General features: G+C 38.7%; 1 protein-coding gene across 1 annotated transcript in view; it reads right to left on the bottom strand.

Annotated features, from left to right (window-relative positions):
- Positions 1–25,733, bottom strand: part of LOC140135561 (pyruvate dehydrogenase phosphatase regulatory subunit, mitochondrial-like) — a 72,960-nt gene extending 47,227 nt beyond the window's left edge. Inside the window, exons 1-8 of the mRNA XM_072157101.1 lie at positions 25,542–25,733; positions 19,272–19,555; positions 18,098–18,231; positions 17,414–17,495; positions 15,359–15,522; positions 14,250–14,371; positions 12,825–12,939; positions 257–406 (exon numbers count right to left, since the gene is read on the bottom strand). Of these exons, the coding sequence (XP_072013202.1) occupies positions 257–406; positions 12,825–12,939; positions 14,250–14,371; positions 15,359–15,522; positions 17,414–17,495; positions 18,098–18,231; positions 19,272–19,525 (1,021 nt within the window). The 5' untranslated portion in view covers positions 19,526–19,555; positions 25,542–25,733. The remainder of the gene's footprint in view (positions 1–256; positions 407–12,824; positions 12,940–14,249; positions 14,372–15,358; positions 15,523–17,413; positions 17,496–18,097; positions 18,232–19,271; positions 19,556–25,541) is intronic.
- Between the last annotated feature and the right edge of the window lie 759 nt (positions 25,734–26,492).

Here is a 26,492-nt window from a genome sequence, read left to right as displayed (position 1 = left end):
CCTAGAATACTTACGGAATAGATCCCAGTCGTCTGGTAGCGTAAGGAACTCTCCTTTTGGAATGCTCCCTGTGAAAGCATGGTTTATTCCCTGACCCACCACAACCGTTCCATACCACACCCCTAGCATACTTACGGAATAGATCCCAGTCGCCTGGTAGCGTAAGGAACTCTCCCTTTGGAATGCTCTCTGTGAAAGCATGGTTTATTCCCTGACCCACCACAACCGTTCCAGACCACACCCCTAGCATACTTACGGAATAGATCCCAGTCGTCTGGTAGCGTAAGGAACTCTCCTTTTGGAATGCTCTCTGTGAAAGCTGGTTTGCCTTTAGTGTGGAATGCACCACATAGCAATCCTCCACCCCATTCACGGATGTAAATCTGACCGTCGTAGTCCCTTAGAACTAGACATAAAAAGATAAATGGAATCACATTATTATTCAAGACAAGAAAATCACCAAGACCATTCATAAATATCACCTGCTTTAGCTATTGCCATGGATGAAAATATCCTAAAACAAACATTGACCAGAGTAATAAGACAGTTTTCAAAATGAGGGCCTATTTTGAACAGATTCTTTGAAAACATTTTCACTGGCTATTTTGTGGGCAAAACCTTTAGCCCTTGTGCATTTTGAGCCCTGGTATGAGACCTTTGACATCACAATTACATAATCAATACAATTATGCTTTACCCTGCGCACCTTATTTTTCAGGGTTAGGGTTAGGATTAGTGCTAGGGTTATACTTGTGCGCAGGGTATACCAGAACTACTAAGTATTCCAAATCCAAAACAAAACTGACTATACACCAAATGACCTTTGACCTCAGTATATCATTTTTTGACATCACAATTTGATGAAAGTTCCCAAAACACATTTGGTTCAAAAGGTGAAAATTAAATTGTACAAATTCAAATTCTTCAATTGTATTCATTCAATAAGTTTGAACTACACAGAATATCAGTTAAACTGTATGGCTTATCCTCTTCTACCTTAGGCTGTGAACTTATCAATCATTTATCAAAAATAATACAGTATGTTTAATGTGGAGTTCTATGCGACTTTAATGTATGAATACAACATTATAAAAATCAAAATTCTGATGAAATGACATACACAATGAATTTGGCTGATTCCATTTACGTGTAAGTTGGAACAAGTGCAAACATTACAAATATGCCAAAAACTCAAGCTTGAAATTTTTTAACCAATTTCATATTATAAGATTGTACATTATGGATTTGTGACTTCTCTCTGGTCCGAAGGTTCTCTAGTCTGAAGGGTCGCTAGTCCGAAAACCAAATTAAGTTCGCTAATCCAAAGGTTCTCTAATCCAAATATAGAATAAGGGTTATGGTTAGGGTTATCAAGGCTTATCCTCTTCTACCTTAGGCTGTGAACTTATCAATCACCCCAGTATATTCGTATAAATATGCACAAAAAAAATTACAGTCTTTTCATTCAGGTATCATATACATTATGCCTTGAAACACATATCACCTTGACATTGCATTTCATTTTAGCACCAGAATGGATGCATGGAAGGTCTGCCCCTATCTTAACTTCAACAATGCAAGAATTCATATTGATCACCTTACATACGCGAGTCATGTTGAATTCAATATAGAGGTCAGAGGTTAATGGAGCTTTGCACCTTTGCAACAAGAATGAATCAGTGGAAGGTCTGACCCCATCTTAGCTCCAACAACACAAGAAGTATTCATATTGATCACCTTACATACATGGATCAAGTTGAATTCAACATAGAGGTCAGAGGTTAATGGAGCTTTTCATCAAAGACGATGGAAACATTATAGCATGGTGTAAAACAAGGTAAGTCAAAACAGAAAACATATTTTGAACAATCTCTTCATAAAAGTTTTAAATTTTTTAAACCAATTTCATATTATAAGATCGTACATTATGGCTTTAATCTTTGCTTTTTCTTGTAATGTCACTGGTAGAAATGTAACAAAAAATAGATCCAGTTTCAGAAATGAAGATAATTAAAACCATGAGGCCTTAGGCTAGACTTGTGGTAAAATACACAAAAGCCTAAGCATGGTGGTTCGTGGGTTTGAGTTACTTTGTAGACATCATGTAGTGTCTTTGGAAAAGGCACTTAATCCCGCTTGCTTCACTTCACCCAGGTGTAAATGGGTACCGGCTTATATTAGGAAGGCAATAAGATGTGTTGTACAGGAGGAGTGGCAGACCATACCACCTGCATCATTATAATGGTGAAGTAGCTTCGAAAGAGAGATGGGCACTCTGGGCTGTAAAAACAGGTATGAACCTCACCAAAAAGGGGGAAATATGGCACAACCAGTCTTCATTTTGAAATCATAATCCAACTCCCTTACCCAGTCCAATATAGATCACACTGTTTATATCCAGCTTATTGATCATCAAAGGAATATGTTTTCACTGAGGATAATTGGGCACCCAAGTTCCAACTGTTTCCCCGGACTGAACCAGGGAGCATATTTTACTTAATTGTTGGTTCGGTCTGGGAAAGGTCAAGAGAATTCAGTCCAGGTCAGTACATGGCCACTACTTTTTCAGAGGGGGGGGGCAAGCAACTTTCAAAGGGAAAAATTTGACAAAATAGTCCAAAATAGGCTAAAGAGGACAAAAAAGGCCTAAAAATCTTAAACATCAAGACGACCAGCATCCAACAGGGGGGGGGCAGTGGCAGAGCGGTGAGAGTTTTGCCTCGAAATCGGAGGATTGAGAGTTCAAGCTCTGGTGGTGCTCTCTCTATCCAGGGGTGAGACAGTGGTAGTTTGACAAATGTTTGAGTTTGGGTGAAATAAACTTTGGGGGAAATGAGGAATTTTTGTGTAAAGTGCAACAATCCAGATTTGAGGAGCATAATATGAAAAAGTGCGATTAGAGGTTGATGATTCGATTGTGTTTTTTTTTCAATGTAAAGTGCAAAAGTCTAGATTTGAGGAGCATAATATCATTTGAAAAAGTACAATCAGAGGTTGATATGATTTGAGCGATTGTGTTTTTTTCCAATGTCACCACATGTTTTATTTTGACATAAAAAACAAAACCACAAACATATGGCATGATCAATATCCATTAAAAGACAAAAGAGTATTGTTAATTGAACATGCTAGCATTACCTGTGCTGTAGAAATTTATAGCATGGACATAGTACTTTGAATGTTATTCATCTGGCACTTTTACAGGGTAGATCGTGTGTAACTGGTCATCACAACACGCACTTTAGTGTGTGGATAAGAAACTGGACAGTGACGTCATATTCCACTAAGTCTTGATTAGTACGCTGTTTTAATTGTTTTTGGGTCTTTTTTGTTTTTTATTAATTTATTATAATTATACAGTATTTCAAGAACGCACCACTGAGTAGAGTTAAAAAAGCGTATCTCGGAATAAATAAATAAATAAATTAGGCTATAATTGTAGTGGCGGTATCGTTTTTCTGCTATTAGTTATTCATGAGGTAAAGTGGCATCATTTTCAAGTAAGTCTTGTGGCAACATCATTTTTCTGCTTAAAATGAGGGGTTAGCCCGGTGTAAAAACTGCACTTTTACACATGGACGTTTACGCAGCCACAGTCTTCTGTATTGCCCTAGTATAGGAGTTGTAAGGGCCTGCATATGGTCTTTGCTATCATGTAATGATTCCACGGATCAGAGTAATATTCATCAATGTTAGAAATATGTAATTAATTTTGAAAGGACTTATTCAGCAATTTAAAACATCTGCATACGATCAATTTTTCTGAGGCGAACGCCGGCAATGATAAACTGTGTGTCTGGTAGTTATACTTTTGCACTTTCGGGTCAAAAAACAGATTAAAAGTAAATTTAAACACTGTTTAAGCCAGTCTTCGAAATAATTTTTTTACCTTGGGGTGCACTTTTGCATCCCATTTTGAAAGTTGCAGTGCAATTTAATCTAACGCAAATCAATTTGAAGTGCAGTCTCAGACAATTAACACATAAAGTCAGTACAATGTGGTATCGCAATTTTGCACCACAATACCCCCACCCCACCCCTGGTATGATTCATATGCTTACATGGTGTATTAGTATGCAGACCATCAAGAGGTTTGGTAACCAAGTACTGATGCCCACAATACCCCCACCCCACCCCTGGTATGATTCATATGCTTACATGGTGTATTAGTATGTAGACCATCAAGAGGTTTGGTAACCAAGTACTGATGCCCACAATACCCCCACCCCACCCCTGGTATGATTCATATGCTTACATGGTGTATTAGTATGTAGACCATCAAGAGGTTTGGTAACTGTTGTGGTAACGTAAAGAGACCTTTTATTACCTGAACTCTGACCTTACATGAATATACAATATAGGCATGGGCGATATCATAAACATCGTACTCAATACCATAACATCCCTTTTTTCTCAAAAAAAATGATAAAAAAAAAGTGCTCACTTTCTTTTGGGTGAGACTGGCAATAACACTTGAAACTTTTGCCAGAAACAAAATTTCACTTGCATGATTTTATGCAAAATTTTAGCTTTCTTTTAAGTAAAGTCAAATAGTCCTTGGCAGAATGTATCTCAATGCTTCTTGTTTTGGATACATTTTAACAACTTTCAAAACTTCTTGTTTTGGAATTTGGATACACTTTAACAACTCTCAAAACTTCTTGTTTTGGAATTTGGATACACTTGAACAACTTTCAAAACTTCTTGTTTTGGAATTTGGATACACTTGAACAACTTTCAAAACTTCTTGTTTTGGAATTTGGATACACTTTTAACAACTCTCAAAACTTCTTGTTTTGGTTTGTGCTAGAAACATAAATGTTTAAAATGTCAATGTGCTTTCATTGACTACATGCAGTTATTCTCTTATTGTACATAGTCTTTAAGATGTTCCGGTGGCGCAACCTGCGCCTGCCCTTGTGCAGTAATTGTCCTTTGCTGTGTGCGTTTTCGACGTGTCGTCTTTCGCTGTTTGTGTATGCGTTTTCGACGTGGCGTCTTTCGCTGTCGTTTTCAACGTGTTGTCTGTCGGTGTCTTTGTTGTTTTGTGATCGTTATCAGTCTTTTTTCTTTTCAGTGGCAGTTTGGGTATGACTAGAGGCGGATTTTCTTGCGTTTTGCGAAGATGCACTCTATTGCGCCTGTAGCTCCCTTTCTCTGTTTCCACTAGGTATGATCTTTCGTCCAGGCGTTCAGAGACAACTGCTTTCTCCCAGGTTCTGTTGCCGCGTACTAATGGCTTCATACGGACAACGTCACCTGTTGCCAAGGGTTTCAAATCCTTTGCTGATTTATTGAAATGTTCAGCTTGTTTGTCTTGCTTTTTCTTGATATTGTCTTTCTCATTCACAACTCTTGGCTGTAGGAGATTGGCAGATGTTGGCAGCAGCGTCAGCGACGTCGGCTCATCAGGCGCCAGCGGGCTTGTTGTAAGACCTTGCGAAAGGCGTGTTTCGGTGATCAAGGAGAGCAAGATACTGGTCTGTTCCTGCTTTTGCAGACTTGGTCAGGATTCGCTTCGCTGTCTTGACAGCGGATTCGGCTTTGCCATTGGCTTGGCTGTTGCCTGGGGAAGATGTTAAATGTTCAAAGTCCCAATCGTGTGCGAACTTCCTGAAAGTTTCTGCTGTGTACTGCGGGCCATTGTCACTGACCACTTGAGTTGGGCATCCATATCTGGCAAAATGCCCTTTGAGTTTCTTGACTACTGTGCTACTTGAGGTGTCAGTTAGAGGGTCTATTTCCCAGAAATTGCTATAGTAGTCCACAGTTACCAGAAAGTCATTTCCATTCCATGAAAACAGATCAGTACCAACACGTTCCCATGGTCTGGATGGTGTTTCATGATTCATGAGAGTCTCTTTCTGCTGGCTGCTCTCATAAGTGCGACAAATATCGCAAGTTGCGATGTACTGCTTGATTTCGCTAGACATTCCCGGCCAGAAGATACATTCGGCGGCTTGGCGCGCGAGACAACCGTCAACACCCAGATGCGAAGAGTGTAGTTTCAGCTTCATGTCACTCCGTAGTTTCTGTGGAATGACCACTCTGTTTCCCTTAAACACCAATCCATCTTGCACAACAAGCTCTTCTCTGAAGCTGAAGTATGGTGTCAATTGTTCTGTCATTGAAGTCTCGCGGTTCTCTGGCCATCCGTTCATGATTGTTTCTTTGAGGAGTTGCAGCGACTCATCTTGTTCCGTTTCTTTGCGGATTTGCTCAAGACGATCCTCGCGATCGGGCAAGTAGCTTACGACATTCACTTCTTCAAGTCGTGGCTATCTTGGGGTGTGTTGCTGATGAACGCTCTGGAGAGAGTGTCAGCGAGGTACATGAATTTGCCTGCTTGGTGGGTAATGTCAAAGTCATATTTCTGTAAGCTTGAAGCATCATGCCCTGTAGTCTCTTGGGGGCTTTTACGAGGGGCTTTTTGACGATGACTTCCAAAGGCTTATGGTCACTGATGACTCTGGTATGGCGACCAAAAGTATACTGGTGAAAGTGTTCGAGAGAGAAAACGACGGCTAGCATTTCCTTCTCGATGGAGGCATATCTGGATTCAGTGTCCGTAATTGCGTGGCTGGCGACGCTATGGGGCGTTCGTTTTGCAGCAATGCGGCCCCGAGGCCTTTGCCGCTCGCGTCACACTGAATTGTTAGTTCTTTGGCTGGGTCATAATAGGCTAACACTGGTGCAGCAGTTACAAGAGTCTTTACGCGATCCAGTGCTTCCTGCTGTGCGTGTGTCCAGTGCCATGGGACATCCGGTCTAGCTAGTTGGCGTATTGGCTCCAGCGTGTCTGACAGACTTGGTAAATATCTGCTCAAATAGTTGACAAATCCAACTAAGCGCTGCACACCCTGTGCGTCTGTGGGTGTCGGCATGTTCAGAACTGCTTCAACTTTATCTGGGTCAGCTCGCAGTCCGTGGTTTGTCACTCTATGTCCCAGAAATGGAATGTCTGTGGTTCTGAACACTGACTTGCTTTTGTTCATCTTGATGTCTAGCGCTGTGCAGCGTTCCAGAAGGCTCTTAAGATTTGCATCGTGGTTCTTGAGTGCGGTTACATCATCGTCACCTGTACCATATATGACAATGTCATCTGCCACACAGATTACACCGGGTACTCCTTCCAGTGCAGCATGTAGGCGACTTTGAAAGATTTCTGATGATATGCAGAGACCAAATGGGAGACGGCGCCATCTATACCTGCCGAAGGGTGTGTTGAAGCATGTCAACAGTGACGACTCGTCATCCAAACTTAACTGCCAGAATGCGTTGCTGAGATCCAGCTTGGAGAAAAGTTTTGCTTGTGCTAGGTCAGGGAGTATATCATCCAGAGTAGGTAGCTGGTAGCGCACACGTTTAAGTGCTTCATTCAGGGGTCGCGGGTCAATGCACACGCGTAAGCTACCATTCTTCTTTTCCGCAACTACAAGCTGACTAACCCACTGTGCTGGCTCTTCAGGCGGAACTGGCGCGATTACTTGCTTTTCCACAAGATCATTAAGTTCTTTCTTAACTCTTGCTTTCATTGCGTGCGGTAAACGACGAGGCGGCAAAATAGACGACTCTACACTGGCATCAGTCTCGAGATGCACTTCACCGGGAATACTACCAAGCTGACCATCAAAGACGCTTGCATAATTGTCTTCAGGTTTCAGTACCGGTGCTTGTACTGCTGAGACTGTACTGTCAAACTGATCATGGTTCACAGTTATCAAACCCATTTGTTGACACGATACGCGCCCGAGCAATGGCTGCAGCCCAGGTGTGTCAACCACCTTAAACTCTACAGAGTATTTGCGTTGGTTTTTTGGATTGCGTAATTTTAGTCTGCATTTGCCTGTTGCGGTCAGCGTGGTCTTATTCCACATGCGTAGCGTAGTCTCTTGATTGACAATCATTTGCGCTGTTTCATTGTCAATATGCTGTCGTGGGAGGATATTGCACTCCGCACCATTATCTAACTGGAATGCGACTGTGGTTTTGTCATTAATTAACATGTCAGCCAGATCCATGTTAGATTTGACACTATTTACATGTACATTCACCATGGAGATGTATTCTGTACTACTAGAATCACTATCATATTCATAACTATTCTGGTTAATTGCATTTACTTTTTTCTTACTAGTAGTACCTGCTGCATAGGGCTTATCCAAGGCTTGTTTGCACATTTTGGCAAAGTGATCTTTTAAGCCACACTTTTTACATGTTTTACCAAGGGCGGGCACACACTTTTTATCTCTAATGTGTTTGTTACGCATAATACCAGCAGTCTCGCTCTGGGCCTAGCCTTTTAGCTGTTGCTTGATTTCTAGGTTTTGGCTTTGTGCCAGAAGATTTTCTGAAATTTCTGGCAACTTTGTTGATGGCTGTGGGTGCTGCGGATTCTTTAAAAGCTTTTGCTTGAGTTTCTGCTGCTTCACACGATTTGCAAATGCTAATGGCTTTGGCCAGGGTGAGACCGCGTTCTTGCAATAATAATTTCCTGGCATCATCCTTCAGAATTCCTAACACAATTCTGTCGCAGATTAGCGAATCTGTAAGAGGTTCAAAACTACAAGTCTTGGCCAAAACTCGTAAGGAAGCTAAATATGTCTCAAAATTTTCATCAGCTTTCTGCACACGCTGATTGAAAATATAACGCTCATAGGTTTCATTCACTTCGCCTATGGCGTATGCATGGAAATGCTGAAGGATGCTTGCCAGATCCCTAGAATTTTCCTTAAGTTCAAAGCTATTATAGATTTTAAGCCCTTGTGGACCAATTACATTTAGAAACATGGCTGTTTGATAGTCCGCTGGCTGTTTGTTTAGTCGCGAGACGATAACATAATTGTCCCAAGCTTGCTTCCACAGTTTCAATCGTCTATGATCCCGTTGGAAATAGTGGGCTGCGCTGGCGGTTTGACACCACCGATCATCTTCACTGCATCACCGGCAGCTGCCCCATCGCCAGCTTCATTCGCGTCCGGCATTTTGTGCTGCTAAATACCGAAATTTCCTCAAAAATTTGCTGCTTTTTTCGAGGAAAATTAACCACAGCGATGCCTCCATGTTGTGGTAACGTAAAGAGACCTTTTATTACCTGAACTCTGACCTTACATGAATATACAATATAGGCATGGGCGATATCATAAACATCGTACTCAATACCATAACAGTAACCAAGTACTGATGTCCACAATACCCCCACCCCACCCCCACCCCACCCCTGGTATGATTCATATGCTTACATGGTGTATTAGTATGTAGACCATCAAGAGGTTTGGTAACCAAGTACTGATGCCCACAATACCCCCACCCCACCCCTGGTATGATTCATATGCTTACATGGTGTATTAGTATGCAGGCCATCAAGAGGTTTGGTAACCAAGTACTGATGCCCACAATACCCCCACCCCACCCCTGGTATGATTCACATGCTCACATGGTGTATTAGTATGTAGACCATCAAGAGGTTTGGTAACCAAGTACTGATGCCCACAATACCCCCACCCCACCCCTGGTATGATTCATATGCTTACATGGTGTATTAGTATGTAGACCATCAAGAGGTTTGGTAACCAAGTACTGATGCCCACAATACCCCTACCCCACCCCTGCCATGATTCATATGCTTACATGGTGTATTAGTATGCAGACCATCAAGAGGTTTGGTAACCAAGTACTGATGCCCACAATACCCCTACCCCACCCCCCTGCCATGATTCATATGCTTACATGGTGTATTAGTATGCAGGCCATCAAGAGGTTTGGTAACCAAGTACTGATGCCCACAATACCCCCACCCCACCCCTGGTATGATTCACATGCTTACATGGTGTATTAGTATGTAGACCATCAAGAGGTTTGGTAACCAAGTACTGATGCCCACAATACCCCCACCCCACCCCTGGTATGATTCATATGCTTACATGGTGTATTAGTATGTAGACCATCAAGAGGTTTGGTAACCATGTACTGATGCCCACAATACCCCCACCCTACCCCTGGTATGATTCATATGCTTACATGGTGTATTAGTATGCAGACCATCAAGAGGTTTGGTAACCAAGTACTGATGCCCACAATACCCCCACCCTACCCCTGGTATGATTCATATGCTTACATGGTTTATTAGTATGTAGACCATCAAGAGGTTTGGTAACCAAGTACTGATGCCCACAATACCCCACCTCACCCCTGCCATGATTCATATGCTTACATGGTGTATTAGTATGCAGACCATCAAGAGGTTTGGTAACCAAGTACTGATGCCACCCCACCCCTGCCATGATTCATATGCTTACATGGTGTATTAGTATGCAGACCATCAAGAGGTTTGGTAACCAAGTACTGATGCCCACAATACCCCCACCCCACCCCTGCCATGATTCATATGCTTACATGGTGTATTAGTATGCAATCCATCAAGAGGTTTGGTAACCAAGTACTGATGCCCACAATACCCCCACCGCACTCCCCTGCCACGATTCATATGCTTACATGGTGTATTAGTATGTAGACCATCAAGAGGTTTGGTAACCAAGTACTGATGCCCACAATACCCCCACCCCACCCCTGTCATGATTCATATGCTTACATGGTGTATTAGTATGCAGACCATCAAGAGGTTTGGTAACCAAGTACTGATGCCCACAATACCCCCACCCCACCCCTGGTATGATTCATATGCTTACATGGTTTATTAGTATGCAGACCATCAAGAGGTTTGGTAACCAAGTACTGATGCCCACAATACCCACACCCCACCCCTGGTATGATTCATATGCTTACATGGTGTATTAGTATGTAGACCATCAAGAGGTTTGGTAACCAAGTACTGATGCCCACAATACCCCCACCCCACCCCTGGTATGATTCATATGCTTACATGGTGTATTAGTATGTAGACCATCAAGAGGTTTGGTAACCAAGTACTGATGCCCACAATACCCCCACCCCACCCCTGCCACGATTCATATGCTTACATGGTGTATTAGTATGTAGACCATCAAGAGGTTTGGTAACCAAGTACTGATGCCCACAATACCCCCACCCCACCCCTGGTATGATTCATATGCTTACATGGTGTATTAGTATGTAGACCATCAAGAGGTTTGGTAACCAAGTACTGATGCCCACAATACCCCCACCCCACCCCTGCCACGATTCATATGCTTACATGGTGTATTAGTATGTAGACCATCAAGAGGTTTGGTAACCAAGTACTGATGCCCACAATACCCCCACCCCACCCCTGGTATGATTCATATGCTTACATGGTTTATTAGTATGCAGACCATCAAGAGGTTTGGTAACCAAGTACTGATGCCCACAATACCCCCACCCCACCCCTGGTATGATTCATATGCTTACATGGTGTATTAGTATGTAGACCATCAAGAGGTTTGGTAACCAAGTACTGATGCCCACAATACCCCCACCCCACCCCTGCCACGATTCATATGCTTACATGGTGTATTAGTATGTAGACAATCAAGAGGTTTGGTAACCAAGTACTGATGCTCACAATACCCCCACCCCACCCCTGGTATGATTCATATGCTTACATGGTGTATTAGTATGTAGACCATCAAGAGGTTTGGTAACCAAGTACTGATGCCCACAATACCCCCACCCCACCCCTGGTATGATTCATATGCTTACATGGTGTATTAGTATGTAGACCATCAAGAGGTTTGGTAACCAAGTACTGATGCCCACAATACCCCCACCCCACCCCTGCCACGATTCATATGCTTACATGGTGTATTAGTATGTAGACCATCAAGAGGTTTGGTAACCAAGTACTGATGCCCACAATACCCCCACCCCACCCCTGGTATGATTCATATGCTTACATGGTGTATTAGTATGTAGACCATCAAGAGGTTTGGTAACCAAGTACTGATGCCCACAATACCCCCACCCCACCCCTGCCACGATTCATATGCTTACATGGTGTATTAGTATGTAGACCATCAAGAGGTTTGGTAACCAAGTACTGATGCCCACAATACCCCTACCCCACCCCTGGTATGATTCATATGCTTACATGGTGTATTACTATGCAGACCATCAAGAGGTTTGGTAACCAAGTACTGATGCCCACAATACCCCACCCCACCCCTGGTATGATTCATATGCTTACATGGTGTATTAGTATGTAGACCATCAAGAGGTTTGGTAACCAAGTACTGATGCCCACAATACCCCCACCTCACCCCTGCCATGATTCATATGCTTACATGGTGTATTAGTATGCAGACCATCAAGAGGTTTGGTAACCAAGTACTGATGCCCACAATACCCCAACCCCACCCCTGGCATGATTCATATGCTTACATGGTGTATTAGTATGTAGACCATCAAGAGGTTTAGTAAACAAGTACTGATGCCTACAATACCCCCATCTCACCCCTGCCATGCATGATTCATATGCTTACATGGTGTATTAGTATGTAGACCATCAAGAGGTTTGGTAACCAAGTACTGATGCCCACAATACCCCTACCCCACCCCTGGTATGATTCATATGCTTACATGGTGTATTACTATGCAGACCATCAAGAGGTTTGGTAACCAAGTACTGATGCCCACAATACCTCACCCCACCCCTGGTATGATTCATATGCTTACATGGTGTATTAGTATGTAGACCATCAAGAGGTTTGGTAACCAAGTACTGATGCCCACAAAACCCCCACCCCACCCCTACCATGATTCATATGCTTACATGGTGTATTAGTATGCAGACCATCAAGAGGTTTGGTAACCAAGTACTGATGCCCACAATACCCCCACCCCACCCCTGGCATGATTCATATGCTTACATGGTGTATTAGTATGCAGACCATCAAGAGGTTTGGTAACCAAGTACTGATGCTCATTAGGTTGTACAGGACATCTGACTGGTGGGTTTGTTCTTCGACCTACATCTCTAGCCCACTGTAAATGAAAGACAAAACATCAAAAATTAGCATAAACTTTTTCAAAGTGAGTCATTTCGATAATACAAAAGTACCAAAGTACCTCTTCAGCATCATGTACAGTGTGAAGTTCCAATGTGTAACGGGTATAATAAACTACAATGAACTTTCTACGGTTAATTATGGATGAGAGATTGCCAATAATACTCAATGTGCAATCAATCATGTGGTGGTATGTCTTGTGTAAGAGACTGACTTGTGGAAGAGGCGATGCATAAACAAAAACATTCTGTAAAAAAAGTTAACTGATTAAAAATGGTGAACATTTGATCATTTCTTTCCATTAGTATCTTACTGTGGCTGAGGAATGCTAGGAAAATATTTAAACCGATGACACCATGTTCACATTGGCTTAATAAGCTGTATTTTCACACAAAAGGGTACCATAATTCATGACATTTCTTGTCCGCCAGTTTGGGTACAATGTGACCCCCTAGCTTACTGAATAAATAGCACGGTTTTCTGAACTTTTCCGATCTTGATATAAAATGGTCTATTGAACTTGAAGTAACTCGCGAGGTTTATACTATATTTTGGTCTGTGTTTGGTATAAACTGCATAAGATAATAGTGCTTCTGATATTGTTCTATTCCATCTTCTGCCAAATTATGTCGGAGTTACACTAATATGAGTCACACAAGGCCTCATCCCTACAGGTTTCCCATCATATTATTCGCTATCGTAGACATGACGTCATATTGGTGACTTCGGGGCGTTACCTTAGCTACTGGATCACGCTTTCATGAGAACCGCAATGGTGATATCAATTTATGGAAATTATTTATCAAAATTTTTAAATTACCAGTCATATTTAAGACCTGAAACCTCATGATTTCAGAAGGAAAACATCTTGCAAAAGCTTACTAGACAATGAAACCCATAAGAAATGGCTAAAACTTGATTTTCAAACAGCAGAACATCGACGTGTACAGCGTAGATAGCGTTGTTATGCAACCGCTTGATCCATCACTACGGAAGTAGTTGTGACCTCGGCAGGAAGTGACGTCGGCCTACAGCAGCGAATACACAGCAAAAATGGATTCTTTATTCTCTCAAATTTAATTCTTTGGTCAAAGATGAATGAATAAAGAAAAGTCAGAATAATTCTGGTATACCCTGCGCACAAATATAACCCTAACCCTAAAAAATAGGGTACGCAGGGCAAGCCAGAATTGTATTGAAAACACAAGGTGCGCAGGGTAAACCAGGATTGTACCTAAAAGTCTTAATTCTTGTGGTTATAACAGACAGAAACTGTTGAGCTCTTACCATTCCAGCTGCATTAACAAAGTATTCACATTGCACATCGCCCTTGTCAGTCCGTACACTACTAACACGTCCATTCTTGGTTAGTATTTCTAGTACTTCAGTTTTCTCTACGATGGTAACACCTGAAATTACACAAATCAAGAGGTACACTCATGATTATATATCAATTTAGTGTTTCATCTATAATGATGAGCACAGATCTTGAATTAAGCCGTATTGCATCGCAGCTTGCACTCCAAAATTTCCTTGTTGAGATGCACCTTTCAAAGTGGGGTGCAAGTAACTTTTTTCCAACAATAAGCATTCTATATTGCACTTTATAATCCCATCTTGAACATTGCAACTCAACTTCAAAAGTAGGATTCAATTTGGTGACACATATTAGTGAAGTTATTCAGTGGCGTGCGCAGCACATTGAAAGTGGGGGGCAAAGTTGTTCAGTTCCCCCGAATGGAGTCTGATTTAGGTGTGTAAGGTGCGGTTTTAGCGTTTTCCCCCTAATATCCCCTGAATGCGCACGCCACTGAAGTTATTTAGAGACCCAGATGAGCATGGAATATTCAATATTTTTGATAAAGCCTCAAATGTGTTTCTTTCTTCCCTTTGCAGTGCCATCATGTGATGACAAACTGTGTGACCAAGGGGGTAATTTTACAAATGTTTGACCCATTGAAATCAAATTGTTGTAAAGTTACAAGAACCTATCTTCACAAATTGTAACTCCACAATGGGTTTTGCTAAGGCCTATTCATTATTGGGTGTATGATTCATTCCGAATGTATGTAAACTTGATATCTAGGTTTTTACCATTCAAACTTACAAACCTTTTGACATGAAAGATCTTTTTTTACCATTCAAACTTACAAACCTTTTTACATGAAAGATCTACCACACTTTCAAAACAACTCCTTTCAGGCATGAGACAGAGGTTCAATCAAAAAAGTGGAAAAGCACCAAAAAGAAGGAAAATTAATGAATCTCCTATACTTTTGTACAGAGAAGAAAAACTCAAAAAGGAGGAATTCCTCTAATCCGAGGAAAAATCACATCCCTGTCCTTTTAAAATTGGTATTAAATAGCAACTATTATAGGCCTTTTGATACACATACCATTATCTCTAGCCCCTTTAGCTAGTGCCATGCATGTGTCAGTAGGATTTGTTGATCCATCACCTGGTATCAGAATACCGCCCTCTAGATCATCCACTCGTATCCATGGAATGAGTTGTTCTATATCTGACGGACCTACTAATTCCATTTCATAGCCTAATGCTCTGAAAAGACAAAAATGGATAAAGTTCTTACACAATATGTATTCAAAGGGTTAGTTTATGACATTATAATTAACCCTAACACCCATTGTGCCTTTTCACAAGTAGAATCACGGTTGTTTGATGTATATAGAATTGGCTTCTTTATCAACAAAATGCGAACTATAGATGGCACTATTTATCCTAAATCATATTTCTTTATTGGCAAAAGGTAACTTGAAGGTAAGTGATTAATACTGCCATTAAAACAGCTGGAATAGGTGAAACAAGCAACAAGGTAATTTTTAAAAATATTTTATCAAATAATAAAAGGAATTATTTGCATTAAAAGCTTGAAAGAGTAATTTCTAGTTACTAAATAGCGCCACCAATTTTGTAATTAAATGATACATTTTATATCCGAAAAAGCTTTTAAAAATGCTGTAAAAGTGAATAATTTTGTAAAAAAGGGGAAATTAAAGTTGAGAATGACTCAAAAGCATCTGTATACATTAGCATGATAGCACATTTAGCTGTTTAAGCCTAAAATTTGGTTGTGCATGATGTTTTGTTTGAAAAACTAATAAATGATCCCATCAAACAACTGTGCTCGAATGGAAAGGAAGGAATAAAGAGAGAAGATTCACAAAGAAGTTGTTAGGTTCTATCAAGATTTGAACCGAGACTCCTCATGTGCTAAGCACTCGATTGGTGACTGGTAGCCACAGGTTTTTCGCTGACACGGCCAGTGAATCCATGCGTATATATGAGTTGACTTAGAGCGATTGCCTCATTGCATCTCCTGTGATGCATGATTGTGCAGTGGCTTGGTGCTGTAAGATTTATAGCCATTAGGGTTAATGGAACTACTCCTGATGTCAACAAAATACAGTGCTAATTGTTTTGAATAAAAAATACCCCATTATTCTGTTTTACTGCATAAAACACAGCTCAAACATAGTGCAATAATATAATGACCAATCCAACTGGTTATTATAACAGTTAAAATTCTATATCCAATCAATTTTTAGAAGAAAAAAGCAGAAAACAAAAAAACACATGTTTTCTTACAAATTATAACAGTCACTAAATTTGCTGACTTGACACAAGTGGAAGCATTCAAAATCATGCACATAAGCTAAAATATTATCACTAACTACACTCTTTTGTCTATAGCATTAATATCCAAGCATGCAAGGGAAAAATAACCAGAGGCAATTGCACTGGGTGCTCCATGCCTTTTCCTTGGTGCCCCTCAAAATGTGTAACTTTGCATGTATTCTCTTTAGCAATGTGATTGTCTTGGTATACATTAGCAGGCCTTAGCAGAATTACCTAGCTGCCCTTGCAGATGCCAATATGAACTTTTTTCCCTGAGCATAGTTTTCCCATTTCATCAAATAGCTTAAACACATTAAAATTACTCTAAAAAGAGCTTACTTTAAGTGTGAGAATGAACCAAAAATGTTAATATGGGGCATTAACTGTTTTGATATCTTCCTAAAGCAGAAGATAATAAACAAACCTTTTCTTTTTCATTCCCAATCCCATTATTATTCAGGACTATAGTCAATTAACCTTCTTATGTAAGTGTTGGTCAGGGTAAATATGTGACCTGCTACCACGAAATCAGCGTAAAGTCGCCGCTACTTTATACTAATTTTGTTGAGTTGGTAGTTTCGAGATATTTGGTCTGACTAAGTTGATGTTCTTTGTTTGCCACCACCTTTACAAGTAGTATTATCCTTTGTGAATGGCCCATTGTACCCCCATTCACAAAGGACATAGAGACATACTTAGTGGCTTTAACAGGTGAGTGAACACCAACGCAGTAGCCAGGGCATTTGGAGTGACTAACACCTTGCGACTTTACGCTGATTTCATGGTAGCAGGTTACATATGTACTGTGACTTACTCTGATCTAGCTATTCTAATTCTGCATTCTGTCATTCTATCTTTACTTCTTGCTACAGCCACACTACCAGATCGCTTGTATCCTGCAAAACATAAGAAAATAACATCCCATTAGACAAGTTAACTTGGTGATAACAGGTGCTATGCAGGTAACAAACTGTATCTACAATCAAGGGGAGAGAATCTGATACACTTTAGAATATCCCATCCCTTTCCATAATTCAAGGCTGATGTAAATTAATTTTGTAGTGTAGGTACTCTCATTATCAGGAATACCCTTTATGTTTGGAAGTGACCTTTGCCACCAGAATAGGAAAACTCCAAGATCAGAGGATTTCCATATACAGTGTTGAGCATTATTCTAAGTGAGGACGGACCAGCGTCTAGATAGCTTTAGCTCTTCAACTGTTTGAGCAAGATCTCACGTTCCTTTTGATGAAGGGTGGAGATGGTGGAGAACATATTTGGAGCACAAAGCATCTGCAGGGCCTGCTGTTGGCCAGAGGACAAAGCCATGGAACCTCTGAGCTTTGACTATATTCAGGAACAATAAATCCAAGAAAATCACAGAAAAATAAATAAGACTTTTTATATTTCTTCAACTTCGCAAAACCTTTATGAGCTGATTGGGGTACAATGGTGAGGATTGGCTCCAGTAATGAGATAGGTGTGGTCTACCATTTACCTGTATTTACACCTGTTTCCTCTGGTAGTGTTTGATAGAGATGCGCACTGCGTAGACACATTTCAGTCAGCAGCTTGTGCTTTCTCATTAACCCCACTAGGCCCACAGAATGCCATGTGGTTCCACAGGTTAATCTGTGATGAAGAAAACAAACAGATGAAGGTGAGAGAGTGAACAAAATTAGGAAGTCATTTGACGGTCAATTATAGTATAAGATATAAACAGGCCTGTGCAGAAAATATACTATTTCAAGCAACTCAGCTGAAAGGTCTTTGATTGTTCTTTTTTGGTCGCTTTGCTATATCATTTTCTGTAAAAGTACCTGTACCTAATCAATAATTATAAGATTTGTAATACCTTACAAGACATCTGCCAAATAATTCATATGCACTTGTTAAAAGTAGAGGTACCATTTTGAACTCCTCAAAAATGTTTGTAAAAATGTTGGGTGTTAGGGAGTTTACAAAATGCCAAAACATGTAAAGGTGCCAGGAATACCCTCTAATTCATGAGTCCCATGTCAAGAATCTAAGATTGTGCCCTTTCTGAAATACCAACAGGAGGTGCCAGGAATTCTTTTGTTCATGGCATGGGCAAATCCTAGGTGATCATGTATCCAATTTATTGCTTGCATATACAGGGAATCTCTGCTCTTCTAAATGTGCTAAGTGGTAATATTCCTGGCTCTCCTGTGCTGAGATACCAGTATACATGTGAAACAGGGTTACCGTACCTTGAAGCCTTTAAAATTCAAGGACTTCTCAAGGCCTTTCAAGGTCTTTCAAGGACCACAACACAAAAATCATGATGCGGCTCACCATGCGGCACATACTTTTTTAACGAATGTGACAGCTCCTCTCCACTCCCCCAATTTTGTCAAAATTATACTTTAGGAAAAATTCCAATTTTCAAGGACTTTCAAGGACCTTGTGCCTTGAAAAGGTGTTTCCAAATTCAAGGATTTTCAAGGACTGTGGGAACCCTGGTGAAAGAGCCCTTTCTATACAGGTTTCTACAATGTACTGGTAATATCCTATATGCCTGGTGATAAGAGCAAACCCTACTGTTGAAATACATGTATGAAAACTACATGAACAAGTGCCAGCTACAAAATTCAAATATTTTTGTGGTTTGCTTTGATGTATCCAAGCCAATTCTAAAACACTTTATTTACCTTCCTTGCTCAACTAACAACACATCTCTCCATCCTAATTTAGCTAGATGATAAGCTGCAGACAGTCCTGCAATTCCACCTCCACAAATCACCACCCTAGCTTCTTTAGGTAGTGACACTCCCTGATCTGCATCACCACCCTCAGTTGAATACAAACACTTTGGCCCATGGCAGCCCAACGGTGACCGGGCTGATTTAGACCAGGAATGCGAGAGAAATTGTGGGATTGCTCTCTTTGCGTGAATTCTGTTCATGTTGCTGGGAGTTGTCTACATGTTATCTTCCTGTACAAACAAATGAAAATAGAATGAACATTAAAGGATCCATATTTGGCAAAGCAAAACACAAAATACATGTAAGCAACATAATATAAATCCTGCAAATATATATGAGGGTTTATGAACCCTCAAAAGTGCACAAAAGCTTGATTTTTGTAGATTTTCGTTGAGCAATGAAAATTGATTTTCGGTGAGCAATGAAAAATTATGGAGTGTCCCTGGACCTAGAGCTAAATGCTAGGATCATTCATGGTTGACTTATAAAAAAAATGTTAGTGTTTTTAATATGCAAAGTGATAATTTGTGTTCATGTCATACTCCATTAATGATTTCAATATGCATTCCAAAAGGTCACTTTGTATCACGTCAAAAAACTCTGACATTTAGATGAACAATACCATTTTGTATATGGCCGGACAAACTGTAGCACGATTTTTTGCCAGTCAATGTAAAACTATGAGGGGCAAAACTTTTTAAGGTATACCAAAACAAACCTAATATAATCAATAAAGCTTTAGTGTGTTTTGTTTTAGAACACCATCAAAATAAAAACGAGTGATTTTTAAGCATGTCCTCTGCTCGTACAATGTAGCATGAGTTACCGGTTTTTTACAGCTGTCCCATACGTACAAAAGTTGATATCCTCAACTAGCAATACTATGAGTATCTAGCCTTGAATGTCGGGTATTAAAATACAAAAAATAAAGATTCCAATCAAATGAGTTTAAAAGCTGGAGCACAAAGTATGTAAAAGGACGCCCAAAAGTACCGTAAAATGGGGTAACTTTGGGCACTTTTCAGAGTTTTTAAACCACTGCTTCCAAACAAAACCAATTATATTGCTAATTATCTCTTTTTTTGACAATAGGATTCCCTTCTACACCTTGAAGTTGAAAAAGATTTTCTAATAATTTTGTAAGGGTGCCCTAGGGGTTCAAAATAGCCTGACCAAAGTTACCCCGCATTTGGGGAAACTTTGGTCAGAGCATACATTCCATGAAGAAAAAAAAATCAAAAAAATTGATCTTCGCTGTATAAGGGCAAGTTGTTGTTTTTTATTACATTTGACCCCTTGCAAAATTAATTCAGCACACATCCTAGCTCACAAATATCGATTTTTATTTTTTTTGAAAAAAATGTAAAAAAATGCTCATTTTTGGTCAAAAATCCAGATTTTTTCATAAATTTCGAGGAAATTGGACATGAGCGACTAATATTTCTTCCAAATATATTTCTGAACAAATTGACACCAAATATGACTAAAAACAATATTGCTGTACAAAAATATGACCATTTAAAAAAATATATTTGACCGACCAAAGTTACCCCGCTGACCGAAGTTTAACCTATTTTACGGTATAGCACGAGTTGCAGTGGAATTGCCCATATACAAAAGAATAAAATTTCTGTTGTTTAAATAATTATTATTTATAACAATAGTTTTGATGCGCAAATCCTCCAATATTGGAGGGTTTGTGATCGCCGCAGAAACTCCGATTTTGAAGTTTTTGCGTATACATACTAAAAAGAATAAAATTTCTGATGTTTAAATGATTATTATAACATCAGTTTTGATGCGCAAATCCTCCAATATTGGAGTTTTTGCACACGGCGTGACTGACAGTTTATTAATTATAACATTATTTACTATCGTTCGTGCGCAAAACCTCCAAAAACACAGTTTCTGCGCACGGTATACGCAGAACCTCCAGTTTGGGAGGTTTTGCGCTCGGGCGCAGAACTTCCGGAAATGGAGCAACTACATAACTTTTTAATTATGTAGCAAGCCAAGATGAAACAGTGCTCACATACATGTATCTCAGGAAAACCTGACTGGGGAGCCTTCCAAAAGGCCTAGAAAAGGCCCAAATCCAGGAGCTTCCGGGGCTCTGACAAGCCTCAGCACACTTTACACTTAATTACAGGTTGTCGCTGACCACTATCTATACTATGGCCCCACATCATTCAATAAACCATTTAACAACAATTCAGGGACTTTGCTGCTTCAATTTCAAGCTAACTCAATTTTTAATGAGAGCGTAATAGGCACTGCCAGGGTTCGAACCCACAACCTCTTGCACCGTAGTCGAATGCCTTATCGATTGAGCTAACTTGACTGCTTTGATTTCAATTGAGAGTTTAAAACTCAGTCTGCCGAGCCGAGTCAAGCATTTCAATGCTGTAAATTATGCGATGTACGCTTAAAATACGCTCTCGTCAAAGGTTTACTTACTGTATACTGCACTGCAAAATATTTATATATTAGTATACATTATTTGAATGCTGGACGGTTCGCACCCTTTCAATTTCGCCCCCTTTCTATTTCGCACCCGTGCACTTTCGCCCCCTTTTTGCTGCTGTTGATTGATGCACGATCGATTACTTGAACTCCCGGCGGTGCGGCGTAGTATGTTTATAGTGGGGCCGTCGGGCATGCACTTATTAAGTCATGATAAACCCGGGAAGGAAGGAAAGAAAGGATATTTTAAATAACAAAATAGAGGAACGATTTTTTTTCTCAGTATATATTACAGGCCAGATATTTTAGCAGGAGGCTTACCCAAAATAATGAAATAATTAGAATTCAATGATAAAAATAGTAATAATAATAAATAGTAATAATAATAAATTTATATTTAATTATTAATTATAATATGTATAAAAACAGGGACAATTTGTTCCAACTGACGACCAAAGGATGGATCCAAAAGGATACAATTGTCAACAAGCAATGGATAAAATTAAAAACAATGAAAGTATGACACAACATCCAATGGAGGAGTAACACAAAACATATAAACAAAGTTAATTTAATAATATAATATGATGATGATAATAATAATGATAATAATAATATTAATAATTATTGTAATATTAATAACAATAATAATAATCATAATAATAATAATAATTATAATAATAATAATAATGATAACAATATAAACAAAGTTGATTTAATAATATAAATATAATAATAATAATATGATGATGATAATAATAATAATAAGAAGAATAATAACAATGATAAATAATAACAATGATAATAATAATAATAATGATAATAATAATAATATTCAGTAATAAGGTGTGCCGTGGTGTTTAAATCAATCTTCATAATTAGTCCGTGATTGACAGGCAAGTTACAGAAATTTAAAAAAAGCGAATTATGATAACTGTCAATCATTTACAAATCAGAATCAGATTGCACAATTTTTTCAGAAATAATTATGATGTATATATTTAGAGTTGTGGTGTTTGCTAGAAGTCAATGAAGAAATATGATGTTACACGCATATAGGCCTAATAGGCAAAAATCTAGGAAAGAATGACATAGAGAAACGAAACATAAACATGATATAATAAAGAAAGAAACATAATAATACTAATAAAAGCAAGGAAAGGGCATTTCGTGATCCACAGCATCATCCCTCAAAAAAGTTGAGATTTTTATACCACTGGAAACCTCTGGCTCCATAATGTTTATGTCCAAAAAAATTCTTGCAGATTAATTCGTCTAGCAAAAATTTTCGTCAATTTTGAATTACATTCTGTACCAGAACGAAATTACAACAGTGGCCTGTGGAGCAGTGTAATACACATAGTCATGCATAACTCTCAAACGCAAAATCGGAATCAACTGAAATTTTGGGAATAAGATTTTTTCAAGGATATCTACCATGTCAACTAAAAAATGTATGTCATAAAAAGATGATTACTAGGATCACGAAATACTCCTTTAAGATAGATGTCATTTATGCGTCGGACCCCTATAGCCTGATCATGCAAACGAAAAAAGAAAGAAAGGAAAGAAAGAAAGAAAAGGAAAGAAAAAACAAAATCCAAAGAAATTAAGATGAACTGAACAAATCTAATTGATAGAAATAAATTAATTGTTTAAAACTGTTTATTATGTGCAGCAACATCCAAAAACAAAACAGGTTTCAAAAGACAAAGCAGCTTTCTTGATTAAAAAAAAAGAATAAAAAAGGCACTATAAAAAAGAAAAAAAAAAAGAAAAAGAAAATAAAAATAAAGAAAGAAATTCATCTCCTTTACACGATCTTTATTATCTAAGAAATAGATGCTATATTACATTATTGACATCTTCGAGTTCAAACATACCGCCTTAAAATTGTCGGCATATTAGCGGATTAAGATACCGCGTAAGATGTGCCGTGGTGTTAATAAAGCATTGTCATAACGAGTCCGTGATTGACAGGCCAGTTGCAGAAATTAAGAAAAAAACAAAATGAGTCGTGAACATATAAATAAGAGAAAAGAAAAATGAGTTTTAATTTAATTGTAAACCGCATATACGTTACGATATGTAAAAAGATAAACTACATCTATCTTCAGTATAGCATTAACTTGTTTTTGACATGATGTATAACAACTATATCTTTAGCTGATTGTGTTCAGGTGTTCACATTTTTGTGTATATGGGGGGTAGGGGTGTATGTGTGGGGTGTATATATGATGTGTGGGGTGCGTGTGGGGTGTATGTGGGGTGGGGCGGATGGGTTTGTACGACTATATAAGATCACGTTTAAATCGGAATTTCATTTGTGATATATTTCTGTGTTTTAATGCATGCGTTTCTGTGTTTAGTTGCAATTCATAATATTTGTAGCTAAGTTGATTCCAAAATAAATACTTTAATGTGTATTAAGTGTAAGAAAGAAAGAAGAAAGAAAGAAAAACAAAGAAAGAAAGAAGAAAGAAAGAAAGAAGAAAAAAAGAAAAAGAAAGAATAATGGGTTGAAGGAGTCACACCTTATACAGTCATGCGGCCGAGTGTCCCGGGGACTTGTCAAGCAATCGATCCGGTACGGGTGTGTTCTGGGACGAATAATGCGTTCTACTGCCTAGTCACCGTGAGGCTTGTAGGCTACCATTGCATTAATTGAACCCATGTTACATCGGGCGCTTTCGGCGTGAGGTGGCAGCTAATAATTGCGGTGAAGAAAGGTGGCGAAAGTCAGCACAGCATTATCGCAAAGCTGCTACAGGAGTTTGTTTTGCATGTGCGCATTTGTCTTTGAGAAATTTGCCAAATATGTTTTTCCATTAGTTTCATGTCAAAGAAGATCAATTCGGCAACATAAAGATGGGGTAAAATTATAAATTATAATTTTTGGCCATATCAATATTAGGCCCTATATAAATTTTGTAAGGCATAAATAATTTAAACAAATAAATAGATAAATAATAACTAATAAGGTAACATAATTCTAATAATAATATAACAATAATAATAATAATAATAATAATAATAATACTAATAATAACAATAATAATAATAATAATAATGATAATAATAATAATAATAAAGATAATAATAATAAAGATAATAATAATAATAATAATAAAGATAATAATAATAATAATGATAAAGATAATAATAATAATAATAATAATAATAATAATAATAATAATAATAATAATAATAATAATAATAAATAGGCCTAAAATAAAATAAAAATTAAATTAAATTAAATAGGCCTATTAAGTAAAATAAAATAACAAGTCAAAAACTAAATGAATACCAATCTTCAGTCGAAGCCCATTTAATATATTGTAATAATATAGGCCTATTACATTCAATGAACCGGAGAGTCCATCAACATCCCGGGTCAACATACTATTTGCTTTTGTACACGCTGGACCCAGCACTGCAAACACAGACAATCAACACTCAACAGTCAACCAATAGGCCTACTATACACATACAACACCCCACTGTACCGCCGGGAGTTGAAGCGATCGATCGTGCATCATCAATCAACAGCAGCACATTACCCGCGGTTTAAAAAGGGGGCGAAAGTGCACGGGTGCGAAATTGAAAGGGGGCGAAAGTGCACGGGTCCGAAATTGAAAGGGTGCGAAGTCTCCTGTTTCCCATTATTTATCTTACAACAATTTTATACGACCGACACATATGCGACAGCCAGACAGCTCAGCTGCGTCTGTAAAACTAAAATTATAAGCTTACCGATAAATAGTGTCAGCTCATGAGCTGTAGCTTTCGTATTTTAGTGTAAATTTGAAATAACAACTAATTTATTATAGGTACAAAATCCATGCAGAAACCTTGCTTCGATATGCTTGAAATCTAGGCGAGAAATACGTGACAAGATTTGAGACAGAAATTTTGTTTTGGTCTCTTCACGAACTTTGACCTCTCACTTTTTCCTTCTTTCTAGATTGTTTCAAGGACAGGAGTGAAATCTCAAAGTTGTACAATTAAACATTTTGTCACTTGAAATATTTATTCTGTTTGCACATTCTCGTTGTTTTTCATTAAAATTAAATAAAGATGCAAAGAAATAATTTTATCAACTCTATCTGACAGTACAAATTCATATATTTTAGGGAAGAATTTTTATATATTACAGAAACAAGCTAAAAATGGCGACTCCCATGAACAACGACAGAACTACGTGATTCATTCATGATTGCATTGTGGTGTTTGTTTGTACTCTTTCTACAATTCACAAACGTAATTATTACCATTAGACTAACTTAATTTTAATTGACGTTATTAAATTGTTATTTTACTCAAGATCCGTGTCCGTTTTACAGTACGTGAACAACAATGGGTAGTTGTAAATTTAGTAACGTATCGAAACGTATGGAAACGTATGGAAATGGGTGGAAAAGGATGGAAATGGATGGAAATAAGATAGGAACGGATCGAAAAGGATGAAAATGGGTCGGAATAAATCAAAATATGACTCGAACATCTTAAAATGGGTACAATAAGAGCTAAAATTCATCAAAATGTGTTTCACCCGTCGGTCAAATAATACAAAGCTCGTCTCCGAAGACTTCACCACCATCAGTGCTATAGGTGCGATCACGTGATACCAATAGCTTCCTCCATGCTTTCAGCGGCATGGAAACACTATAAAGTTTCTTCAACTTCATTCAATTATTTAATTCA

This window comes from Amphiura filiformis, chromosome 16 (assembly GCF_039555335.1).
Source record: "Amphiura filiformis chromosome 16, Afil_fr2py, whole genome shotgun sequence".
Taxonomy (NCBI): domain Eukaryota; kingdom Metazoa; phylum Echinodermata; class Ophiuroidea; order Amphilepidida; family Amphiuridae; genus Amphiura; species Amphiura filiformis.
This window is presented reverse-complemented; position numbering and strand designations above follow the sequence as displayed.